This window comes from Camelus dromedarius, chromosome 9 (assembly GCF_036321535.1).
Source record: "Camelus dromedarius isolate mCamDro1 chromosome 9, mCamDro1.pat, whole genome shotgun sequence".
In the NCBI taxonomy this organism is placed as follows: domain Eukaryota; kingdom Metazoa; phylum Chordata; class Mammalia; order Artiodactyla; family Camelidae; genus Camelus; species Camelus dromedarius.
The window spans coordinates 31,838,082-31,861,352 of NC_087444.1; the positions used below are offsets into that span (position 1 = coordinate 31,838,082).

General features: G+C 44.4%; 1 protein-coding gene across 5 annotated transcripts in view; it reads right to left on the reverse strand.

Annotated features, from left to right (window-relative positions):
- The window catches only part of PDPR (pyruvate dehydrogenase phosphatase regulatory subunit), a 39,653-nt gene that overhangs the window by 15,470 nt on the left and 912 nt on the right, over positions 1-23,271 (reverse strand). Inside the window, exons 2-13 of one of the 5 annotated variants that reach the window (XM_031458085.2) lie at positions 22,154-22,229; positions 14,088-14,376; positions 12,633-12,766; positions 8,911-8,992; positions 8,651-8,814; positions 7,840-7,961; positions 6,916-7,033; positions 6,029-6,178; positions 3,642-3,834; positions 2,399-2,523; positions 420-575; positions 93-226 (exon numbers count right to left, since the gene is read on the reverse strand). In XM_031458085.2, coding sequence (XP_031313945.1) covers positions 93-226; positions 420-575; positions 2,399-2,523; positions 3,642-3,834; positions 6,029-6,178; positions 6,916-7,033; positions 7,840-7,961; positions 8,651-8,814; positions 8,911-8,992; positions 12,633-12,766; positions 14,088-14,311 — 1,602 coding nt within the window. In that variant the 5' untranslated portion in view covers positions 14,312-14,376; positions 22,154-22,229. Of the gene's footprint in view, positions 1-92; positions 227-419; positions 576-2,398; positions 2,524-3,641; positions 3,835-6,028; positions 6,179-6,915; positions 7,034-7,839; positions 7,962-8,650; positions 8,815-8,910; positions 8,993-12,624; positions 12,767-13,324; positions 14,377-22,153; positions 22,244-23,271 lie in introns of those variants that run through there. The other 4 variants (XM_064488968.1, XM_064488969.1, XM_064488970.1 and 1 more) reach the window with 4 other exon arrangements.

Consider the following 23,271-nt stretch of genomic DNA (forward strand, 5'->3'; position numbering starts at 1 on the left):
TGAACATACATATATTCATTGTCACTTTTTTTTTTTCACTGTGAGCTACCACAAGATCTTCCCTGTGCTATACAGTATAACCAAATACTTACTGTTATTTCAAATTTTGTGAAAGAGGACATGTCAATGACACACACGGCCTCCTTACAACACTTGACTTCAGATTCCACAATCTCAAACCAGTCTGGCTTATAGAAAGTCTTGCTCTGCTCCAACGCCAGGAGGTCTGCAGGACAGAAAAAACGAAAGGAAGACAGAAAAGGAGGGGATTTATACTGGGGTGTCTCCTTGCATAGTACAATATAGTAGGTTTTTATTATTTATTCTCCCAGGAACACAGTCTACCTATATACAGTTAAGAACAACTTTTATTATTCTCAGGACCAAAACAAAACAAAAATGAGAATGTGCCTTCTTACCCTTGTCTGGTGGCACAAAGTACTTTGGCCTCTCAAATCCATGTTTCTCCATCCACCTGGCTCCTTGTGCATCCAGCCGGTCATAGAGAGGAGACGTGCGTAGCTGCCTCCCGGTCTGGAAGTCCCAACGGGGAACCTTCAGGTCATACAGCAGAGCTAGAAGATAAGAGCAGTCTCTGAAAGCACAGAGCTGAGCACCCAATATCCACAAGACTCTGCTCCTATTCAAAACAGCATGCTTTCCAGGCTGCTGTGGCCTAATTTGCCAAACAGTACCATAAAGTAGGCATGCTCTAGAAGAAAGGATCACACTGCAAGAGCTGGCATTGCTCCTCCATAGAGTTATACAGCTGTGAGTCATTAACGACCCTAGGTCTTGGTTCATAATTACTGTTCCAAATTAGTAGGCAGAAAACAGTGGGAGAAATGTCACGGTTCTAAACCTTGCTGAGCTCCCAGCAGAGACGAAGGTTATATATCTATGTGGGACACAGGTCGTTACAAAATGTGAAAAAATGGCACTTGATTCCTTCCAGTGCCTGTGTGGTTGGAGCCTCAGACCTGTTACACATGTTTCCTAATATTTAACCATTTCTGAAGTGAAAGGGCACACAGCCTACCTTGACGTGGTGGCTCTGAAATCTGACAGGTTATGCAGTACTGTCCCAGTGACATTATTCACATAAAGCTAGGGTCAGAATTCCTTTCTCCTACTGTCCAATCTGCAATAGCAGAAAGTGAAGATATCCAGAAAGACTATGATCTCTAGTCCCTTCCAGAGAGAACACCCGACTTCACACCATGCCAAACAAGAGGCATGTCTGTGTGGGGCGAGGCTGGGAGACGAAGGCAGGCATGTTGGAGTCCTTGTACTGTCACACCCCACTCTGAGGCTTTAGGTTCTATTCTCCCCTTCCTCATTTTCTACCATGCCTGCAACTTCCATATTTTGAGAATCTGAGGAGGCCACCAAAAGTGCCATATCATCAAGCAGCAGCTCAAGCTCAATTGCTATTTGCACAGGTTCCAAAGTAACTACAGATGGAGAAACCTAGACTTGTAATAGTTCAACACTGTAACCAAAATATTTGCTAAAAATCAGGAACCGTAGCAATTACATATATTGCTACCAGGTCCTTTAACTCCCATGAATGTGAATTCTCTGCTAGAGGCCAAAAGTGAGCACACAGGTGTGAAAGGTCATCCAGAGGCCTCACTACGAATGGAACTTCCAGCTACTAAACCAACAGTCCATCCTTAAACAAGAATGGTGGTCACCGCCAATGTAGAAACTTGTCCTGAGCATAAATATGCCCAAAATATTTAGATATGTTTTGGCAAGTCTGAGAATAGTTCTTCAGTACAGGAAAATGAAATCACAATCTGATTTGGTTCAGTTCTTGAGGGCTCATTAGAAAATAAAGCCAAGACAAGACAGACTAAGAAGTTAAAGGAATCCAGTCCTTCAAAGTCAGAGGGAAGCAAAAACAAGGAGAAAGAGAGTAGGGATGATTTGTATTTACATGTGAAGCAGTTTCCTATCTTGCTAGCATATGACGGGTCAATGACGGAAGTCACTTGAAGAATCCTGAAGCTTTGAGACTAACTTGGCAAATTCCCTGCCTTGGAAAGGAACATGATCCCAAACACCAAGTAGGGAGTGAGAGCATTCACTCTGACACAGCAGAGCGGATGGGAGGCAAAGGTGGGCATATACAAGCTGCAGTAAGGACGTGGCAGTAACTGCCACCTGTATGTCCAGCTCCTCTTTCCTGGTCCGCAAGGTAAATAAGGTACAATACACTAAAGAAATGTTCCATATCAACCATGTGGGCATAATGCCCACAACACTGGCCTGAAACCACTAAACATCAGAAGCCCAACTTAAAGCAATTACTAAAGAACCGAGGCAGCATTTGGTCCTGTGGGTGACAGAATAGGCCTGCAGTGAGGTGCGGCGGGCACAAAGCTTCACTTACGCATGACTTCCATGACCCGGTGGCGCAGAAAGGTGCGGCTGCTCTGGAGGGCTCCAAAACGCTTCAAGTCCAGTTCCCAGATGTTTTCTGAGGGATAGCCATGCACCATCCATTCAGCGAGGTACCTGTGTGGATGGGGGGAGTTGCTGGGCCTCTCAGCACCGTGACTCACTCAGTGCTGTGCTAGGAATCAAGCACCAACAGAACCAAAAGACCAGATCTTGTCACAGACTAGGTGAGCAATTCTGTGTAATTTCCTCAACTTCTGGGAGAAACAAATTGGACTCATTTATTGCTCTTGCAAGACCACTGTGGAGACTTCAGCTCTAATGATAAGATTCCCTAGAAAGTATTTAAGAGATAAGCCACAACTCTGCAGAAACAAAACTAAAATATACATACAAATGTACTCTAATTTACACAGCCAATGGGCTTTTTTCTATAGTCGCTTCAGGAGGTTACACGGTTATGTGGCTGTATCTCCTTTGCTCCAGACGTTTTTGGTAACTTCTATTCTGTAACTGTTTTCAGAACAATTCTACAAAAAAATACTTGTTCATTATAATTTCAAAAAATTTTTAAATTGTGGTAAAATATACGCAGCATAAAAATTTTCCATCTTTATTATTTTCAAATGTATAGTTCAGTGGTATAAATACTTTCACATTGTCTATAACCATCAACACAAACCATCTTCAAAATTCTTTTCACCTTCCAAAACCAAAATTCTGTATTCATTAAGCAGTACTCCCATCCTCCCTGGCCTAGTCCCTGGCAACAACCATTCTACATCAGTCTCTATGAATTGGACTATTCTAAGGATTCATATAAGGGGATGTTACACAGTATTTGTCCTTTCAACACTGTCTTAATTTTTATTACTACCAAATTTTAAAATAAAACCATCTGTAATCAGCATAATCTTCTATCTCATTCATCACAACTGGTTGTTTCCAAACTCAGATATACAAAGGACCAACATTTGTTACGACTGAAGTAGTACAGAAGAACATCCCACAGGCTCCGAGGCTAACTCCAAAAGAGGACTTCCACCAGCGTTTTGTACAGTGACGTTTCTGGGCCTCCCATGGTGAGTACTTTGAAGGGGATACGACTGTCAATTACATGTGTCTTCCTCTCAGTATGCGCATACTGGATTAAGTACATTACAGGCCATACTGACAAGGAGTAGCTCCAGAAAGGAAGAAGCCCAGCAAGCTGAGTCTGAGTGAGAAGGACTTACTTTCCGGCTCCCCCGCCAAACGAAAGGCCAGCAGAGTTCATTCCCGCCAGGACAAAGTAGCCCTGCACTGAAGGAGACTCTCCCATGATGCACCTCATGTCCGGGGTGAAGGTCTCAGGGCAGTTCACCAACTTCACGATCTCCAGAGCCTCCAGTTCTGGCATCCGACGCAGGAGGGAACTCAGCAGGGGCTCTGAGAAACAACAGCAAACCAAAACAGAGTCCCCAGCTTTAGGGAAGTCCCAAACGTTCCACCGCTTACGCTTCTCTACCTCCCTCCTTTTAGAAAATTCTCTTGGAGAGCTTTCCTAAGAAGAGCCAGCTTGGCCATTTATCAGAAGCAGAAACCGTGGTGGAATCGTGGGGCGTACCTACAAAGTGATCGACATAAACACAGATGGAGAGGAAAGAAAGATACTCTCTAGAGAGGAAAGGAGCTGAGGGAGAGCAGATGCCACCCGTGCCTAAAGAGGACAATCTCAAAGGGATCAGAACTCGAGGGAAAGCCCTTAAATGGCCCCCAAAGAGATCTGCAATAAAAGACAATGTCACCTAAGTTGGAACAGCAGCAAAAGACAGAGCCTCGGCCTGTTTTAAGGTAAGTCCACAGTCAGGGAATAAGCCAGTGGGACAGTGGTAACAGATGACACACCAGGCTGAAGCAGGCTGGTGGGTACATGGGGGTTTATACTGTCCTCCCCACTTTTAAAAGTTTGAAATTTCCCCAAAATTAAGTTCTAAAGGGAAGGAGGGACACTCTTCATTCTAGTCCCTTTCATAGCTTTTGAATTTGGGACCATGTGACTATATGACCTATTCAATAAATTAAAATTATTTTAAAATTGAGTAGAAGAACGTATTAACGAAACAATTCTGCTTCTTAAAATTCTCTTCAATTTTATACGAAGTCCTATCAAAAGAAGGTTTCCTCCTAGCCTAAAATTTCAGCAGTGATGTTAGGTAAGTAAGAGAAGCCAAAAATCATTTAACCGAGATCCAAGATTTTTAGTTCCCTGAGTCTGTTCACCAGTAACTGCATCCTTAGACCAGACAAACTCTGTAGACTGCCCTCTGTAACCACCGAATGGTGTTGTTACAAAAATCAAATAAGGAACTACGGAGGCATACCTCGGTTCAGTTCTAGACCACCTCAGTAAAGCGAATGTTGCAATATAGCGAGTCACTGAATTTTCTGGTTTCCCACTGGATATAATATGTAAATATTATGTTTACACTCTACTGTAGTGTATTTTTTAATGTGTGTGTGACAGCATTATGCCTAAAAAAGCAATGCACATACCTTAAAAACAAATTTAAAATAAAATTAAATACTTTACTGCTACACTAATTTGAAAAGATTCATGCACCCCAATGCCCCAATGTTCATAGATGCATTATTACAATAGCCAAGATGTGCAAGCAACTAAATGTCCATAGACAGATGGGTAAAATAAACGTGGTTTTATATATATATATATATATATATATATATATATATATATATATATATATATATATATATATATATATAATGGAATACTACTCAGCTGTAAGAAAAAAATGAAATTTTGCCATTTGCAACATGGATGGACTTGGACGGTATTATGCTTGCTTAGTGAAATGAGTCAGAGAAAGACAAATACTGTATGTTATCACTTATATGTGGAATCTAAAAAAGAAAATGAACTAGTGAATTAAATAAAAGAGAGAGAAAGAAAGAAGCAGACTCACAGAATCAGAGGATAAACCAGCACTTACCAGTGGGGAGAAGGAAGGAAGAGGGGGCAGGAGAGAGGCAGGAGATCAAGAGGAACAACTACCATGTACAAGATAAACAAGCTACAGACCTACATTGTACAGGACAGAGAATAGAGCCAATATTTTATAATAACTGAAAATGGACTATAACTTAAAAATTATGAGTCATTATGTTGTACACCTGAAACTTATACAATATTGTACCTTAACTAGATCTCAGAAAAACTTTTTAAAAAGTCAACTCATTCAGACTTCAGTGCATTATTAAAACTTCTAAAAAAAAAAGTAAAAAAAAAAAATTGCTAAAATGTGCTAACCATGATCTGAGCCTTCAGCAAATCTTTTTTTTTGCAATAGTAACAACAAAGATCACCGATCATAGATTGTAACAAATATAATAATAATAAAAAAGCCACAATTACCAAAATGTGAGAGACACAAAGGGAGTAAATGGAAAATGGCACCAACAAGCTTGCTCAACACAGAGTTGCCACAAACCTTCAATTTATTCAAGACGCAGTATCTGCGAAGAACAATAAAACGAGGTATGCCTGCATTCCTGAAAACGCTTTAAAATATAAGGTCTTAGACAAATATATGGCATTCGTGTTACAACCTAGTTCACATACCAAAGTGATCCCAGTCTTCCTGTAGATTCTGAATCTCCAGCTGGTTCTTGCCCTCAGTGAAAATTGGTTTCGGGTTCTTCTCAAAGCCCCCAGACAAGATGCCACCCTGCCAGTTCCGAATATAAATTCTTCCGTCAGCGTCCACAATAGCTGAGGAAGAGAAATGACAAGGGGGTGGGGAGTAGGAGAGAAGAAACAGGGTTTAGGGCCCAGCCAGCATTCCAGATGGACAGAAAAAGAAGCACAACAAAAACACCAATTATAGGCTTTATTAGCCACACAGCATCCAGTGAACACTGGCTCTCATCAGCTTGAAAATACCTTTCCCGGTCATGGGGGAGGATCCTCCCTCTCAGATTTACAGTGGAGACTTTCTCAGACTATGCCTAACCAGATCAGTTACCTAGAAGCTTTAACTAGGCCTCACAACCAACCAAACTACGTAACTGCCACTGTGCCACGTGAAAGCCTAACAGAAAGGGGGCTGCAGAGCCCACTCTAGGGACGAAGACCTCAAAGTGACATCAAACCCTCCCACGGCGCCGGGAGTCACTGAACAGCCCGAGTTTATAGCTCACCTATGACATCTCCACTATGTACAGCATTGAGACAAAAACTCTAGGTTACATTCCAAACATTCTCAATTTGGAATTACAGTTAACTTGCCAAAAAACAAACAAAATTGCTGAAGTGGGATGGCCAGAGTGGGCACTTTCATAAGGAGTCAGTTATTACAGGGAAGTTAGAATTGGGTCCCCCGCCCTGTAACATGCTCCAGAAAAGACAAGACTCTTTGGGCACAGTCTGTCCTTAGCAGAAAGCCTTCCTCTGCAGAGGACAGAACGGTGGCAAGGAAACAAGATTAAAAACAAAGTGCGAGTCCTCACTTGGTGCGTTGCTCTGCAGGGGGGTCTCCAGGGGGCGAGTCAGAAGGTAGAAGTGCTCGCAGGCATGTAACGGGATACTGACCGGCTCCTCGTTGGACAGACCCAGCTCGTATGCCCACTACAAACGGACAGATTGATTTGTGGGTGGAAGAGGAACAGAGAGACAAGTGAGCAAGTTCAGCCGCTTGAGAAGAGTTTAATTTCAAGCAGCTAATGGGCACTCTCGCTACCATGTCAGCTGTGGGAAGCCAAGCTCCCGCCTGCTGTAGTTCAATTATCGGATGGGGAGCAACACTATACCCTTTAAAGCACAAAATTTACTCTTAGCTCAAAGGAAGACCGATTTACCAGCTGTAAAAGGAACTCGTGGGGAGCAAGCAAGGCCCTTTTAACAGAATGCCTGGCCTCAACTGCAAACCCCAGACACCAATCACAAAAGAACTTCACAGGTCAGAGAGTATTCCTAGGTCCCCTTAAGACTGTGGAGGGGGAGGCAAGGGGCCAGTCTGCCCCCAGACCAACAGCGGCGTAGTGTTTCGGAAACTGAATGCATGCTCCTGGCACGATAAAACCGCCTACTACTTATTTGCTGGGTGATAGGATGAAATGAATCACCAAAGAAAGACCAAACGCCAAGGGCTGATTTATGTCAAGATCAACCATTTCCTGGCCTTCCGGACCAGGACAGCACCAGTCACCAGGGTGGAGGAAGGAAAGGTCACCAGTGCTTCTATATGAGGAGTAAGTACAGGGTTCCGATTTGGAGTGTGAGAATTCTGAGTTTTCCCGTCCACACAAGAAACAGTGTGGTCCCTGGCATCTGTTTATTCCGTCACAATACTAACCTTACGTCTCTACGCCAAAAAATCCTGGAGACAAGAGGTAAATAAGAAAATCAGTGACCCAGTATTGCTGCTAACCTACCTGACCAGCGCAGTTGACAAAATACTGGCACTGGATCTGTCCTTTATCTGTCTCCACACCAGTGACTTGACCTTTTCTGACCATAACATGAAGAATACTCGTCCGGTCATAGATCTGAACACCTGTGGAAAGGCAGACAAAGGGTTGGTGCGTCATCACCTACCGTGTCAGAACTCGGCACTTGCAGCAAATTCTCAACTCAAGAATCACTGAAAAGGCCAGGTCGATGCTTTCATTTTAAAAACCAAAAAACTCCTGGAACCTCATCCGGAGACTGTGGAAATGGGCCTTTCCCAAGACTGAAAAGGCCAGGCCAACTGAAAAGCCAACTTTAGTAAATAACCAAATCCCAGTAATCATAAAGGGGCAGGGGAGAAAAAGTTCAGTAGGGCATCTTAAATCCTCATCTACCTACATCACGAATCAGTTTATCCAAAGTGTGTAACACCCTGGGCACTGACTAGTTCTCCCCCTTATTCACTGCAACACTGGGATGTGATCCAAGCTGTCTGTGGATTAAATCCCCAAGGTGTGTTTCAACCTTGGAGCTTCTCAAGTCCCGTGGGGGGGGGGGGGGAATGCCCTTAAATCTGAAGTGCTTTAAGCAGTAACTAAAAGCAGTTCCTTGGAACTTTAGTAAGAAAACTGTGGCCCTGAGGGAAAATATTTATTAACAGGTTATTATAGAAACACAAAATTCCTGCGAAGAGCTAAGAGCCAGTGTTCCCACATGGAAGCGGCTTGGAGCCCCTGCCTATCGTGAGGTGCTTTCTTAGACGACCTCTTCCTTCCTAACCCAAAGCCAGCTTACCATTTTGGGAGGCAGCACTTGCCAGGGCAAGAGCCACATCAGCGGAGGACACCACCGCATCCTCGGGAACATGCATGGCCCCCACCAGGTCGTGCACATTGAGGAGAGGGTGAAGTTCGGCCACTTTCTTGGGGGAGATGATCTCGGAAGGGATGCCTATGACACTGCCACAGAACACAGGGGGACAATGACATTCACTGGCCCTCCCGCAGAGGTCAGCTGACAGTAAAGTCAGGACAGGCTTCTAGCCTCATACGTACTTCAGCCTTGAGTTGACACGCTTCAGGGAGATCAGCCGGTCCTGAGTTTGTGCCAGGAAGATCGAGCCCGTCCTTATGTAACCTGGAAGAGAAAACAGCCCAAACTGAGACAGACCAGGCAGAGTGCGGCTTGGGGGAAGGGGCAGAGTGGCAAGCCCACTAGACTGTCAACAGCAGACCTGTGATGAGTCCGGACTGCCCACCAACCAACCAGTCTCAGCTCAGTCTTGTGAGGATCAAATGAAGATTCTAATGTACATCAAATCACTCTTACAATAGAAGTGAATTGCTACACAGACTTTTCTTGGGGGGAGATGTAACTCTGACCGATCTATATTCTCACCCCTTTAGGTAATTACACCCTTTGGCCTCCTATTCTAGGTGGGAGTGTAACCCTTGGTGAAGGCCACTCACCACATCAGCCTCCCCTCCCGTGTTCCCCAGTACAGCCAGCAGGCCTGTGACCTAAGCGCAAGCCATCTGACCCTCCTGGAACACTCAGTCTTGATCAAGGAGGTGCCTCATCTCAGAAGCAGCAGCGTCCTGGCCAGACTATTCTTGTTCCAGCTGAGGGACTGACTGCTGTGGGGTCCCCACAACCTGGCCTCCACCCTGCCTCCAGCTGGTAGCCTCCTGCCAGCCCTACAGGCCCCCAGTGGCCTTCCAACTAAACTCTTTTTTGCCCAAGTTACCCAGGGTCAATTCCTGTTGTTTACAATCAAAGTACCTGCTACAACTGCTATTACACTTGAGTCGATGACAATCTTCCCAGAATGCAGTGACTCTTAATTCTTATGAAGAAAAACATCGAATCAATCAGGTATATTTTAAAAAGTAAATTTAAGTATTTTCTTACTCCTCTTGAAATCATCAGCTAAATATGCCCTTCACTGACATGACAAGGTTGCCAAGTTTGGGGAACTGAAGTGTCAGAGCCTGGTTTTGAAAGGACTCGTATCTTCAATAAATTTACTCCTTTGCTCAATCCTAGAGTACACAGAAAGCAGACCTATCCATACCACTACCACTGTGAAAAATAAAATTGCTAATTACTGGTCAATGTTTGTTTACATTTCTGTTTGTCTTCGACTGAAGGTAGAGTCAAAATACTGTGGTCAGAGGTTCCTAGTAGTTCTTTTTTCCCCCTATAGAAAAGTTGTTACTCACTGGAAATGTAGTTAGGTTATTTCTGGTAGTGTTCCATCGTAGGTCCCCCCCCCCGACCCCCATCCTGATGGTTTTCTTTTATATTTGAGTATGCAAAATGTTCACATCACTCTAAAAGTCGAAACTACACAAAATCAAGAAATGTCACTACCCCCCACGCCCCCACCCTCCACCCTGTTTCTGTCTTACCCTGGGAAGGTAACCAACCTCAGTACTTCCTGGTTTATCCTTCCTCTATTTCCTTGTTCGCAAAGTAAGTATGCACTTGCATATTTTATTTCTTACACAAAAGTAGCCTGTTTTACGTAATCTTTAATGCTCTGTTTTTCTCATATGACAGTGTATCCCAGAACCCACTCCACAGCAGTTCACTGACATCCTCTTCCTTTTCTCATCCACCTAGCAGTCCTTCATGTGGTTGTTCCACTTCATTTTACCAACGTCCTATGTATAATATTTAAATTTGCAGTCTTACATTTGCAATTAGATAGTATTACAATAATTAATCTTGTGGGCTTATATTTTTGTACAAAACATTCTTAAGGGCAAAAAACAAGGTACAGTCTCTAAAAAAAAAAAAAAAAAAGGTACGTAATAATAATGCTGAATACAATCTGAGTTTGGTTTAAAAAAAAAAAACAAAAAACTATACCTGTATACATATACCATAAAAGGGAGTCCAAGGGTACAAACTAACCAGAGTGGTAACTTTCAGGGGTTACTGAGTGGGGAGGAAAGATTTTCACTTTTTATTTTTATATTCCTATATAGCTCATATTTATTATAATGAGTATGTAACTTGTTACATATGTTTAAAATTTTTTTAAAGTTCCTTATAACTCACTAAACATTTTTTTTTCAATTGATTTGACATGGATTTGGTAAATGGCTTAATCTACCTGCATCTAGGTTTCTTATCTGTAAAAGAATGAACCTTCCTCCTTGTAAGATCAAATGATATACGGAATACTTTCAAAAAGTTATTAAAACTTTTAGATTAGCATGTTCATTCACTCGACAAAAATTATACTTCACGCAAAGGAAGCACTGCAGAAACTAGTATCTGCATAATGAGGACTGCTGAAGTGATCCACTAACTCCGAGTAGAAAGTTGTTAACGCACACCTCACGAGAATGAACTATTTTCAGAGAACTGGCACACGATTTCTTATCATTAAATCTAGGTTGTACATGTGTCATTTGTCTTAATGTCTCAGAGCAGCCCGCTGGGTGACAGTGATTATGGGAGTATACACATGTAACACTCTGCTGGGTAACAGAATTCTCCATCAGGGAAGCCCCTACAGCATCTTTCACAGCATCACTGGTGAACTACAATGGGGGTGACAGATTGAGGGGGATGCCCTTACTCTCCCTTGCCTGGCTTCCTCACTGCCCCACAGGCATCAATAAGGCGGTCCAGAAAGGGAACGAGACCAAAAGCTAGGCTAACTTACCTTACAGAGAAGAAGTCTGTCGCCCTGGTTTCTCTGGAATTGGACCACCTGAGCGATGTAAGGCTCAGCAAAGCACTAGTAACTGAACCAAGGGACTGGGAGTCAGCAGTTCTAGCTGTGAGCCCATTCTGTGGACCCTCTTCTGACTCAACCCCTAGTTAATATCTGATTCAAGTACCTTGTTGTCATTAAATTAAATCCAACCAGAAGTATCCGAAATACAGTTAGGTTCCACGTCTACCATAGCCAAGTTACCAGAAAATCAGTCTTCAGTTGCAATTTACAAATAAGGTTACCCTTCAGTTGGCAAAAAGAGAAGTTACCCTCCTCCTTTGTCACTATTAGTCTTGAATTATGTGTGATCTGAATTATGCAAGGTCTTCAGAAGAGCATCCCTCACATGTGTACTGTCCTGAATTTCACCACTGGGTCTCACTACCCTCTCATGATAATAAGAGTGGTCACCAGTTTCATCAGCCATGAGACTAGGCTCGACTCTAGGCTTCTAGCTGACCCATCACCTCACAACAAACTGCTAGACATTCTTTCAACTTGTTATTATATGGGACACAGTACAGATCCATCTTCCTGTTCTTGGGACAATTCCTACTCACTCCAGTACTTTTTAGCTTGCAATCCCATGTCCTTACTCCCCTAATTACACAGGTAGTGGGAAATCCACGTTTATGCTTTCTAGTCAGAAATATCCTTAACAGCAACTGTTGCAGTGCAGGGGATCAAACTATGATTTAACTATCGAGCACCTAAACCTGAGTTCTTTCTCCTCCTCTTCATTTAGGAGCCACTTACTATACTTCAGTGAGTGAAATATATATGAAATGGCCCAGGAAAACGTTTGTTCCCTAAGAATTGCAGAATCTGAAACGGGTCTAGGATACTGATTGAAGACCCTCAACGTATAGAGAAGGAAACTGAAGACAGCTCGACAAGCTACCTGACTTGCCCTGTGCCACCTGTCACACCCTGACTAGTGCTGAGCCTGGACTAAAACTCAAGTCCAAATTACCAAATCACTGGGCAGACTCGGTGTGAGACCAAAAACAGTACTGAGTGAAAGAGTCTAGATTACCTGCTTACCTGTTTGGATCCCTGTTTCTTGCTCTAATTGATGGTAGAGTTTGTTTGAATAGTCTGCCATCTTCTGCTCAATGGTCAAGTGTCTGGCGGTGCTTAGGATGCCAGCACAGAACCTCGTAGAGCCAGCAGCCAGCCTGTAGGATGGATGCAAATGCTATCAGGCAGACTCACACATCCGTGAATACAACATATTCAAGGTTCCTTATTATAGCACTGTTTCTAACACTAAAAGATGGAAACAAACAAAATGCCCATCAACATGAGAATGATTTAAAATTTTGGAGTTCACCTATTCAACAGAGTACTTTACATACAAAATGAATGAGAGGGGAGGGTACAGCTCAATGGTAGAGCACGTGCTTCATTAGCACGCACAAGGTCCTGGGTTCAATCCCCAGTACTTCCATCAAAATAAATAAATAAATAAATAAACCTAATTCCCGCCCGCGCCCCCCCCCCCTGCCAAAAAAATAAAAAATAAAAAGAATGAGAATACTTTTATGCACCAATCTTAATGGAACAACCCTAAAGAAAAAAGCCAGGGGAAGAACACAGTTTAAGTCATGCTACCACTTGCATGAGATGGGGGGAAAAAATGAATATCCAGATAGCCATATACATACCTACCAATACATATTTGATTATACATGTAAAAGAGTATCTAGAAATGATATGCAAGGAACTTAGCTCACTTCCAGTGAGGGAAACCTGTAGCTGAAGGTCAGGCAGAAGGAGACTTTTCCCTGTATGCTCTTTTATACAATTTCAATTTCGAACTCTGTGAATGTGTTGCCTATTCAAAAATAAACACACTTTAAATGTCTTAAATGTTGTCCAATTTGTGATAGGCAATAGAACATGAAAAGCCTGGAACAGAAAAAGGACACTAGGGAAAAAGTGAATGAATTCTTTAGTGAACAGAAACTTCAGTTAATAATAATGTCTCAATATTGGCTCGTTCACTGAAACACGAATCTTAACGTAAGATGTTAGTAGCAGGTGAAACTGGATGTGAGGTACATGGGGACTCTGAACTAGCTTCACAATTGTTCTGTAAATCTAAAACTGTTCTAAAATAAGTTAATTAAATGAAGAGGAACAGAAATAAGGCAGAAAGCAGCTCAAAGACGAAGCACCCGAGTCACAGGATTCATTGCTGTTTTACTACAACAGAGAGAGCAGGATGGTAAGATGTGCTGCGAGCCTGACAGAAATACATCCCTTAGCTACTTGTTATGCTGGAGCCTGCCACTTCTCTGAAAACCAAAAAGCATGAGTATTGGGCATCACAAAACAATGTACTGGAGATTTCACTTTTCTGTGATTCTTCTTAATGCCACTTCGCAATATTTAGATTAGCTATTGGTGGGTCAGTGTTACCAAAAGGGATGAGGGAAGCCCATCCAATCAGTGAAGGGGAGCCACAAGCCAAGCCAGGTCCAGTTTGATCCTTACCTGCCCTGCTCCAAAAGGACAATATCCTTCCATCCCATCTTAGAGAGATGATAGGCCACAGATGTGCCCATGATTCCACCCCCACAGATGACCACGTGTGCCTCGGCAGGCAGGGCAACGGAATGCGCTTCGGCGACGAATGCACCGCTTCTGACTGAGGACCACTTCTGCCATCCTCGGCTGTTTCTTTGTCTTCGGACCACTGATAGCAACCGGTGAAACATCACGTCCGCCAGCAACTGGGAGATGTGCTCTCACTCAGCTAAGAAGGAGATCCCCAGAATTCCAACTAAACAGAGAAAAACCAAACATATTTCATACCACTGTATTCAGTGCATAGAATTAATAAGAAAGGGCTGAAACAGAGAATAGTAATTGTTCGTTCAGCAAAAGTCTGAGAACTTACTGAGTTCCAGACACACTGCTAGCTGTAGATACAGCAGTGAACACGGAAGACGAGGCCCCTGCCTTTACACAACTTACGTTTGGGAGAGACAAGAAGCCAATGCACAAATGAAACAAGTAACAAAGCTAGCATGATGGAGTCATTAGGGGCACAGTCAAAATACGATGGTCAGAACAGGCACATGAAAAAATGCTCAGTATCACTAATTATCAGAGAAATGCAAATCAAAACTACAATGAAGTACCACCTCACACCAGTCAGAATGGCCATCATGCAAAAGTCCACAAAGGACAAATGCTGGAGAGGCTGTGGAGAAAAGGGAACCCTCCTACACTGTTGGTGGGAATGCAGTATGGTGCAGCCACTGTGGAAAACAGTATGGAGATTCCTCAAGAAACTAAAAATAGACTTACCAGATGAGCCAGCAATCCCACTCCTGGGCATATATCCAGAAGGAACCCTACTTCAAAAAGACACCTGCACCCCGATGTTCAGAGCAGCACTATTTACAATAGCCAAGACATGGAAACAACATAAATGTCCATCGACAGATGACTGGATAAAGAAGTTGTGGTGTATTTATACAACGGAATACTATTCAGCCATAAAAAATGACAACATAATGCCATTTGCAGCAACACGGTTGTCCCTGGAGAATGTCATTCTAAGTGAAGTAAGCCAGAAAGAGAAAGAAAAATACCATATGATATCACTCATATGTGGAATCTAAAAAAAAAAAAAAAAAAAAAAAAGACGACGACAAATGAACTTAAATATAAAACAGAAACAGACTCACAGACATAGAATACAAACTTGTGGTTGCCAGGGGGGAGGGGGGTTGGAAGGGACAGACTGGGAGTTCGAGATTTGTAGATACTGACAGGTATACGCAGAATAGATAAACAACTTTATACTGTATAGCACAGGGAAATATATTCAAGATCTTGTAGTAGCTCACGGTGAAAAAGAACATGAAAATAAATATGTGTATGTTCATGTATGACTGAAAAATTGTGCTGTACACCGGAAATTGACACAACACTGTAAACTGACTGTAATTCAAATAAATAAATAAATAAATGTCAGAAAGAAGGTGACATTTGAGAAGACCTGATGGATGGAAAAGAACGAGCTACAAGTGTGCCAGACAGAAGAACGAGCACGTGCAAAGGCCATGAAGTGAGACAGACCTGGATGAGTCCAAGCACAGAAAGGAGGCCGGCGTGTCCACAGCATGTGAGCGAGGGGAGACGACCTGAGACAAGGCTGGAGAGGCGGCAGAGAGCAATCGTACATGGCTCTCAGACACCACCACGAGCAGCGGGACTGATTCTAAGTGCGAAGGAAAATACTGCAGCAGGGGAATGAAATGATGGGGTGTGTTTTCCTAAGGTCAGGCTGGCTCCACGGTGCAGAGTGGATTGGAGGAGGGGAAAACAGAGGTGAGTCAGGTGCTACTACTGTAGGTGTCCAAGGGGGTGCCGTGGGGGTTCAGAAAGGATGATGGCAGCAGACTCAGAGAAGTGACTGGATCGTTGGGGAAGCAGAAATGACAGAACTTATGTGCCAACAAGCCAGATGTTAAAATGGGGAAAAGGGAGGAATAAGGATGATGGCTAAGTTTCTGGGCTAAGCAACTGGGGCCACTTACTCTATGAGAAGGATCAGAAATAATAGGGAGGGAGGCAGGGAAGGAGAGCGAGCAGGAGGGAGGCTGTGAGGGTGTGCACGTGTGTGTACAATGAAATATTCCACTCCCTGATGTCAAGTGCGAAGGACCCGTCAGGCATCCATGTGGAAACATCGAGCAGCACCCGGACATGCGAGCCTGAAACTTGGAGTGTGATTCGGAGGTCATCAGCATGTATACAATTCCTGAAGCCCCAGCATTTCGAACACCAAGACTTCTGAGGCTCCCCGCACGTACACACGAGGAAGAGAAGGACTAGAGGCAGGACTGAATGCTGGGGCAGACTCACAGAGCATCCAGAGAAAGAGAAGTGGCTGAAGAGATGAAGAAGGAGTGGCTAGGGAGGCGGAAGAACACCAGGCAGAGGTGTCACCGAAGCCCAGGGAGGGACGTGTGTGAAGAAGCGGTCACTACAGAGGGTGCCAAGGAAGGAGCAAGGTGGCCGCGTGTCCACCAGAATTTCACAACACAGAGGCCCAGGTGTCCTAAAAAAGAACATTTTCAGGGGATGGAGGGATGGAATACACGCCAGAGCAAACTGAAGTGTAAGTGAGCGGGGGGTGGGGCGCAGGCGACTGTGACACTGAGCTCGGAAGGGGAAGGGAAAACATGGAGCACAGCAAGGTCTGTTTTTTAACCGGGGACTATTAAGAATGTTTCACCGCTGCCAGGATGAGCCAGGAAAAGGGAAAGAGGTGGGTGAGGAAGGAGAGGGAATAAGAAAGGATGCGGTCCCAGAGAAAGACAGAGAGACGGGATGCAAAGCCATAGCAGAGGAGGCGTGCCTCGCGCTTCCACGGCGATGCGGTAGAGTTGAAGGTACTGGATGTCTGCTCCAGAAAGGAGGGATGACTCGTCTCCTCAGGCTCACCACTCACACACGAGCCACCGGCTGCAACGTCTCTACCAGACAGTAAATGTCGTAGCTTAGAGAAGAAAAAGAACGCAGGCCATGCCTATCGGGAAAGGGATCATATAGAGAATAAGACCTAAGCTGAGCCTGGGAGGATAAAACTGGGACAAGGAGAGACAGAAAGCACACACAGTCAAGCTGCAGAACAAGTCTGACCCTGCGGGCTGGTGGAGGACAGGAAGGGATCTGGCTCGGAGGCCTCAGTGTCTCTGAGTCCTGGGAGCAGAAACTGAAGTCAGGTGGAGCCAGACCGGGGAAGACGCTGGATATTTGGTCTGACGTGGCCCAGTACCACAAACTGAAAATGAGAAAGGCAGAGTTTTAGAAAAATTTATCTGACAGCAAAAGAGAGGACTGTTCAAGTTTCAAGAAACTGAAGAAAGACCTGCTGGCTGACTGTGCAGTCACTGAAGTACAGGAAGATGAGGACTTCAGACCAGAGGGGTGGCAACAGCAGACATCAGGGCAGCACACCGCTAGTATCACCGGCACCTCCACTACCAGCCCCGGGACCCAGTGGGCTCCACCATCAGCCCCAGTCATCTAAGGCCAAAGTATCCACGCCCATCCATCAGACAGGACTCACAACCGTGACCAACGCGGGTACAGATTGTATTCCGAGAAAAATCCCAACCAACGAGGGACTAACTATTTGGGCCACTTTGGGGGTGCCATCATGCCTCGTGTCCCTGCCAAACTCTGTCTCAAGACACAAGCTTCTCCACACAGCTAGTCTTGCTGTAAGCTCATCTCCACGTAACCAATTTCTCTCTCCAGATCCAATCCCTCTCTGCTTTCCTCTCCATCAGACTTCTCCACTGCGCCCCTCAGAACATCCTTTCCAAAGTTACATGCCCACCCCTTCACTGATGTCCTCTCCACCTGTGTCTCAACAGAAATGCAAGTCTCCTCTGGCACATGGCCAGCCCTATTCCCCTGACCTCACCATCGAGAGGTAGGGTCAGGGTCGGCATCCTCATCCTTCTGCACCATTACCACCTGGTCATGCTTAAAAAAGACCCCGTTCCACTGTGGCTGTGCTGGCAGGCACCCCGTTCCTAGCTCCAGGCTACCTCCTGTAAAGCCCCATCCGGGTTCTGAACCCATAACGCTGCTCCTCTCCCGACCTTGGACCCCACCTCCTGTCTCCCTTCATCTAAGCAGATAACCTGTCTCATCTTGACCCCTGAAACTCCACCTGTAAACCTCCTTGCATCATCTGCAGCCACCTCTGCCATCCTGCACAGGGTCAAAACCTAGTTCTCTCACAGGCGCCTGGATCCCGCTTCTGCTTCCTTCCCAAGAACCAAGCTCCATCAACTGTCCTCCTCTGTCAGACACCTTCTGGTTTCCCTCCTCCTCCTCTGCCATTTAGGTACGCTCAAGTACCCCACCCCCCACCCAGCAGATTTAAGAAATAAAACAAAGCTCCATAACCTTCTTCGGTCAGCAATTTTTAATTCTACAAATTATAAATTATAAAATGATGGTCTTTGCAAAAACTCAAACACGGGAGGCAATTAAGATTTCCCAAGACGCAAAGCTCACCAACACCAGTGTTCATGATAACTTCCCAGATTATTTCTGCAGCAGTGAACTGCCCTGATGTCCACTTGTTTGCCACCACCTTTGTCATGAGTCCCGCTTTTCTTTACCTTGGTGATGGCACGGTCTGCCAGTGGAATTTTTAAGCAAAAATTTCTTAACATGTGCTTCACAACCTATCTTTTTCACTCAATAAACAATACACGGAAAGACCTACTTCTACTCCCCCCCCCCAACTTTACCCCCATCCTACTTTCTCCTGAACCAAAAGCAGGCGGCCTTCTGCCCCACAGGCCACCGACACCACTCTCAGAGGAACACTAATGCTGCTATTAGTCCAGGGGCATTTTCTGGCACCAGCTCACTCGCCCATGGACGCCTCCTTCCTGCTCACACACTCTTTCCTTGTTTTGTGTGACACCCACTGCCCGGATCACGACTCGCCGGCCTCTCTCCTCTGCCTTCTCTATGTGCTGACGACCCTAAAGGGCTCCCTGACCAGCTCCTCTCCCCCGTCCATTATCATCCAGGCGACTCCCTCTCCTATGACTCACGGCCTAACCCCTGACAGCTACCCTGAGCCTCAGGCCAGCACGTCTAGTTGAAGAACCGCCACGGCCACTTGGACCCCCACGGGTCAAACTGAGCACAGAAGGTGAAGCCGTCTTCCTCAGTCTCCAACTCCGTCCACTTCCTGTGTCCCCCAGGGACACCACATACTACAACCCTGGGTGTCAGCCTGCATTCTCCCTTTCTCTCCCCTCCGCTCTCCAGTCAATCATCAGGACCTAACAATTCCACACTCTACGTTTCCCTCTGACGGACGGACTTCTATCCATCTCCCTTCCCTTTCCTGAGCACAAGCTGCCATCCCCTCACTCAGTTTAGGCAGAAGCTCCCCTACGGGGCTTCCAGCCTCTACAGCCTCTACTCTGCACACCATTCTCACCCCCCAGCCCCCACACAGGGCTCTGGGCCACTCTTCTATAATGAAAATCCACCTAGAGCCAGCATACTATGCAACAGTGAAAATCTGAAAGCCTTCCCATTAACATCTGGACCAAGACAAGGATGCCCACTCTCACCACTTCCATTAAATATAGTACTGGAACTCCTAGGCACAGCAATTCGGGGGGGAAAAAAAGAAGAAGAAATAAAAAAGATCCAAACTGGAAGAGAAGAGGTAAAATTGTCATTACACGTGGATGACATGACACCATATATAGAAAATTCTAAAGGCTCCACACAAAAAATACTAGAGCTGTAAAAAGAATATGGAAAGGTAGCAGGATACAAGATTAACACAGAAATCAGTGGCATTTCTTTACACTAATACTGAAATGTCAGAAAAGGAAAGTAAAGAGACAGTCCCGCTTAAATTCCATTAAAAAAAATAAAACAGTTAGGGATAAATATGACCCAGGAAGTGAAAGACTTACACAAACAGAACTACAAAACACTGACCAAGGAAATTAAAGATGACTTAAAGAAATGGAAAGATATCCCATGTTCTTGGATTGCAAGAATTAATGTCGTTAAAATGGCCATACCACCCAAAGCAATCTACAGATTTAATGCTATCCCTATCAAGTGACCCAGGACATTTTTCACAGATCTAGAACAAATAATCCTCAAATATATATGGAATCACAACAGACCCAGAATTGCGAAAGCAATACTGAAGAAAAACAATGAAGAGGGAGGAATAAACCTCCCAGACTTCAGACAATACTACACAGCTACAGCAATCAAAACAGCATGGTATTGGTATAACAACAAACATATGGAGCAATGGAACAGAACAGAGAGCCCACAAATAAATCCACTAACTTTTGGTCAGTTAATCTTTGACACAGGAGGCAAGAACATACAATGGAGGTAAACACAGTCTCTTCAGCAAATGGTGTTGGGAAAACTGGACAGCTACATGTAAATCAATGAAGTTAGAATTGGCCCTCACACCACACACAAACATAAACTCAAAATTAAACATAAGACAAGACGCTATAAACCTCCTAGGAGAAAACATAGGCAAAACATTATCTGACATAAATGTCAGCTATGTTCTCCCAGGGCAGTCTACCCAGGCAACAGAAATAAAAGCAAAAGTAAACAAACGGGACCTCATTAAACTCACAAGCTTTTGCACAGCAAAGGAAGCCACAGGAAAGCAAAAACACAACCTACGGAATGGGAGAAAATATTTGCAAAAGATGAGACTGACAAGGGCTTAATCTCCAGAACATATAAACAGCTCACACAACTTAAAAAGAAAAAACAAACATCCCAATTCAAAAATGGGCAGAAGACCTAAGCAAGCAATTCTCCAGTGAAGACATACAAATGGCCAATAGGCACATGAGAAAATGCTCAACATCGCTAACTATCAAAGAAATGCAAATCAAAACTACAATGAGCTATCACCTCACACCAGTCAGAATGGCCATCATGCAAAAGTCCACAAAGGATAAATGCTGGAGAGGGTGTGGAGAAAACGGAACCCTCCTCCACTGTTGGTGGGAATGTAGTTTCATGCAGCCGTTACGGAAAACAGTATGGAGATTTCCCCAAGAAACTAAAAACAGACTTACCAGATGATCCAGCAATCCCACTCCTGGGTGCACCTCTGCTCTCCAGTCAATCATTAGCGCCTAACAATTCCACACTGTACGTTTCCCTCTGAGAGACGGACTTCTCTCCATCTCCACTGCCCTTACCTGAGCACAGACTGCCGTCCCCTCTCACCTAGTTTAGGCAGAAGCTCCCCTATGGGGCTTCCAGCCTCTACGCTGCACATCATTCTCACCCCCCCAGCTCTCACACACAGGTCTGGGCCAGTCTTCTAAAATGAAAATCCTATTCCATGCCCCAGCTTAAAACCCGTCAACGACTATCTGATGCCCTCAGAAAAAGTCCAATTCCTTGATCCAAAGGGTAAGACCCTTCACTATCTGCTCATTTCTTTCCTCTCCTTTCACATTCTAACCAAGTCAGACTGAATCACTTGAAACTCCTCAAACACGTCAGACGTTTAGTTTTTCATTCACCTCCAGGTCTGTGCAGAATGTTCCTGCTAACTGGTGTGGTTCCTGCCAACCCTCCCCGCCAAATAAAGATAATCCCCTCAGCTCTCAGCCTGTTTGACATCTCATTTGTCCCCTCTCTCCCCTGACACTTGGTCAGGTGACTCTTCCCTGTCCCCCAAACACCCTGCACTACTTCCTCCAGCACAGAGCCAGTCACACCACATAATGGTCTGTTTGCCAGCCAGGGAAGCAAAACGGCAATCAAGCTGAGAATTCAGACTTCAGAAGCAGACAGATCTGGGTTTGAAAATGTCCCCCACCTCAGGTGTATGACTTGGAGCAAGTCCCTCAGTCTCTGGGCTCCTTATCTGTAACATGGGCTAGAACACCTACTACACCCGGCGGCTCCAAGACTAAAGCAGACAGTGCAGGAAGAACAGGGCAAGTGGCGCCGAAGCAGCACTCAGTAAGTGGTAGTTTACTTACTGTTATGAGGGAGTTCTCTGAGAGCAGGGAATGATTACAACTGCATCAGGGTTTTCCTAGCATTCAGCGTGGGCACCTAGGAAATACAAGCTGATGAATGATGAGAACAGAAACAAACGAGATGGGGAAAAAACTTAATGATGACTCAGATCTCACGGCTAGGCCCCCAGATTTGAGGGACTACCTAAATAACCTGAAAGAAGTTTAAAAAGGCAAAATTCTTGTAAGCAGTTACAATATGCCAGACACTGTTTTATAGATACAACTAATTTAATCCTCACAACTCTGTAAGACAGATACTATAATTTCTATTCTACCCCAGAAGAAACAGTGGCACACAAAAGTGATGTGACACTTCTCTGTGGCACCCAAGGTCCTGTAACACTGGTGAGTGGCAGAGCATGAATTCAAAGCTAAGCAGTCTGGCCTAGAGTCTGCCATTGAATCATTACTCCATGCAACCTTTAAATCAAGATTAGATGAGTATCTTTAAATTAAGACGAGATGAGGTAAAAAAAAAAAAAAAAAGGATAGCTGTGAGAACAAAACCACAAGGCAGCACTTTCCCTAGCAGATAAAGGGAACTGCAAAGGTGGCGTTAGAAACATAGTAACAGATGAGTTTCAAGCCACTGAATAAACAATGTTAAAAGGCCAGGGTGATAACCAAAAAAATAATTTTTGACCTTGTGCTCATGACCTTCAAAAGAGTTAGTGACATGGTGAGGGGAAAAAAAAAAAAAGATTCACAGTGGACGCAAACAATGAAGAAAGGAAGGCATCAGAGTATTCAAGAAGGTTTGGCAGAAGAACTAAAGCAAAGCAAGAGTGCAAAGGAGTAGGAAAAAACCAAAGAAGTAAATCATGTACATGACTGAAAATAAATCATAGTTCTTAAAAAGAAAATGACTGTATAACATTCTCTAAGAAAAACAATTTCTGCTAAGAAACCCCTCAATACTGGGCCTGGTTATGCTCAGATCTGCCTACACGTCAACGAGAGCAAGAGGACAGCTCCAACTCTCTCTCAACTGTTCCTCTGAATGCTCACAGCATCGTGTGCAAACCCGCAGCTGGTCACAAGGAAGACTGGGTGAGAACAGATAAGAGTAACACATT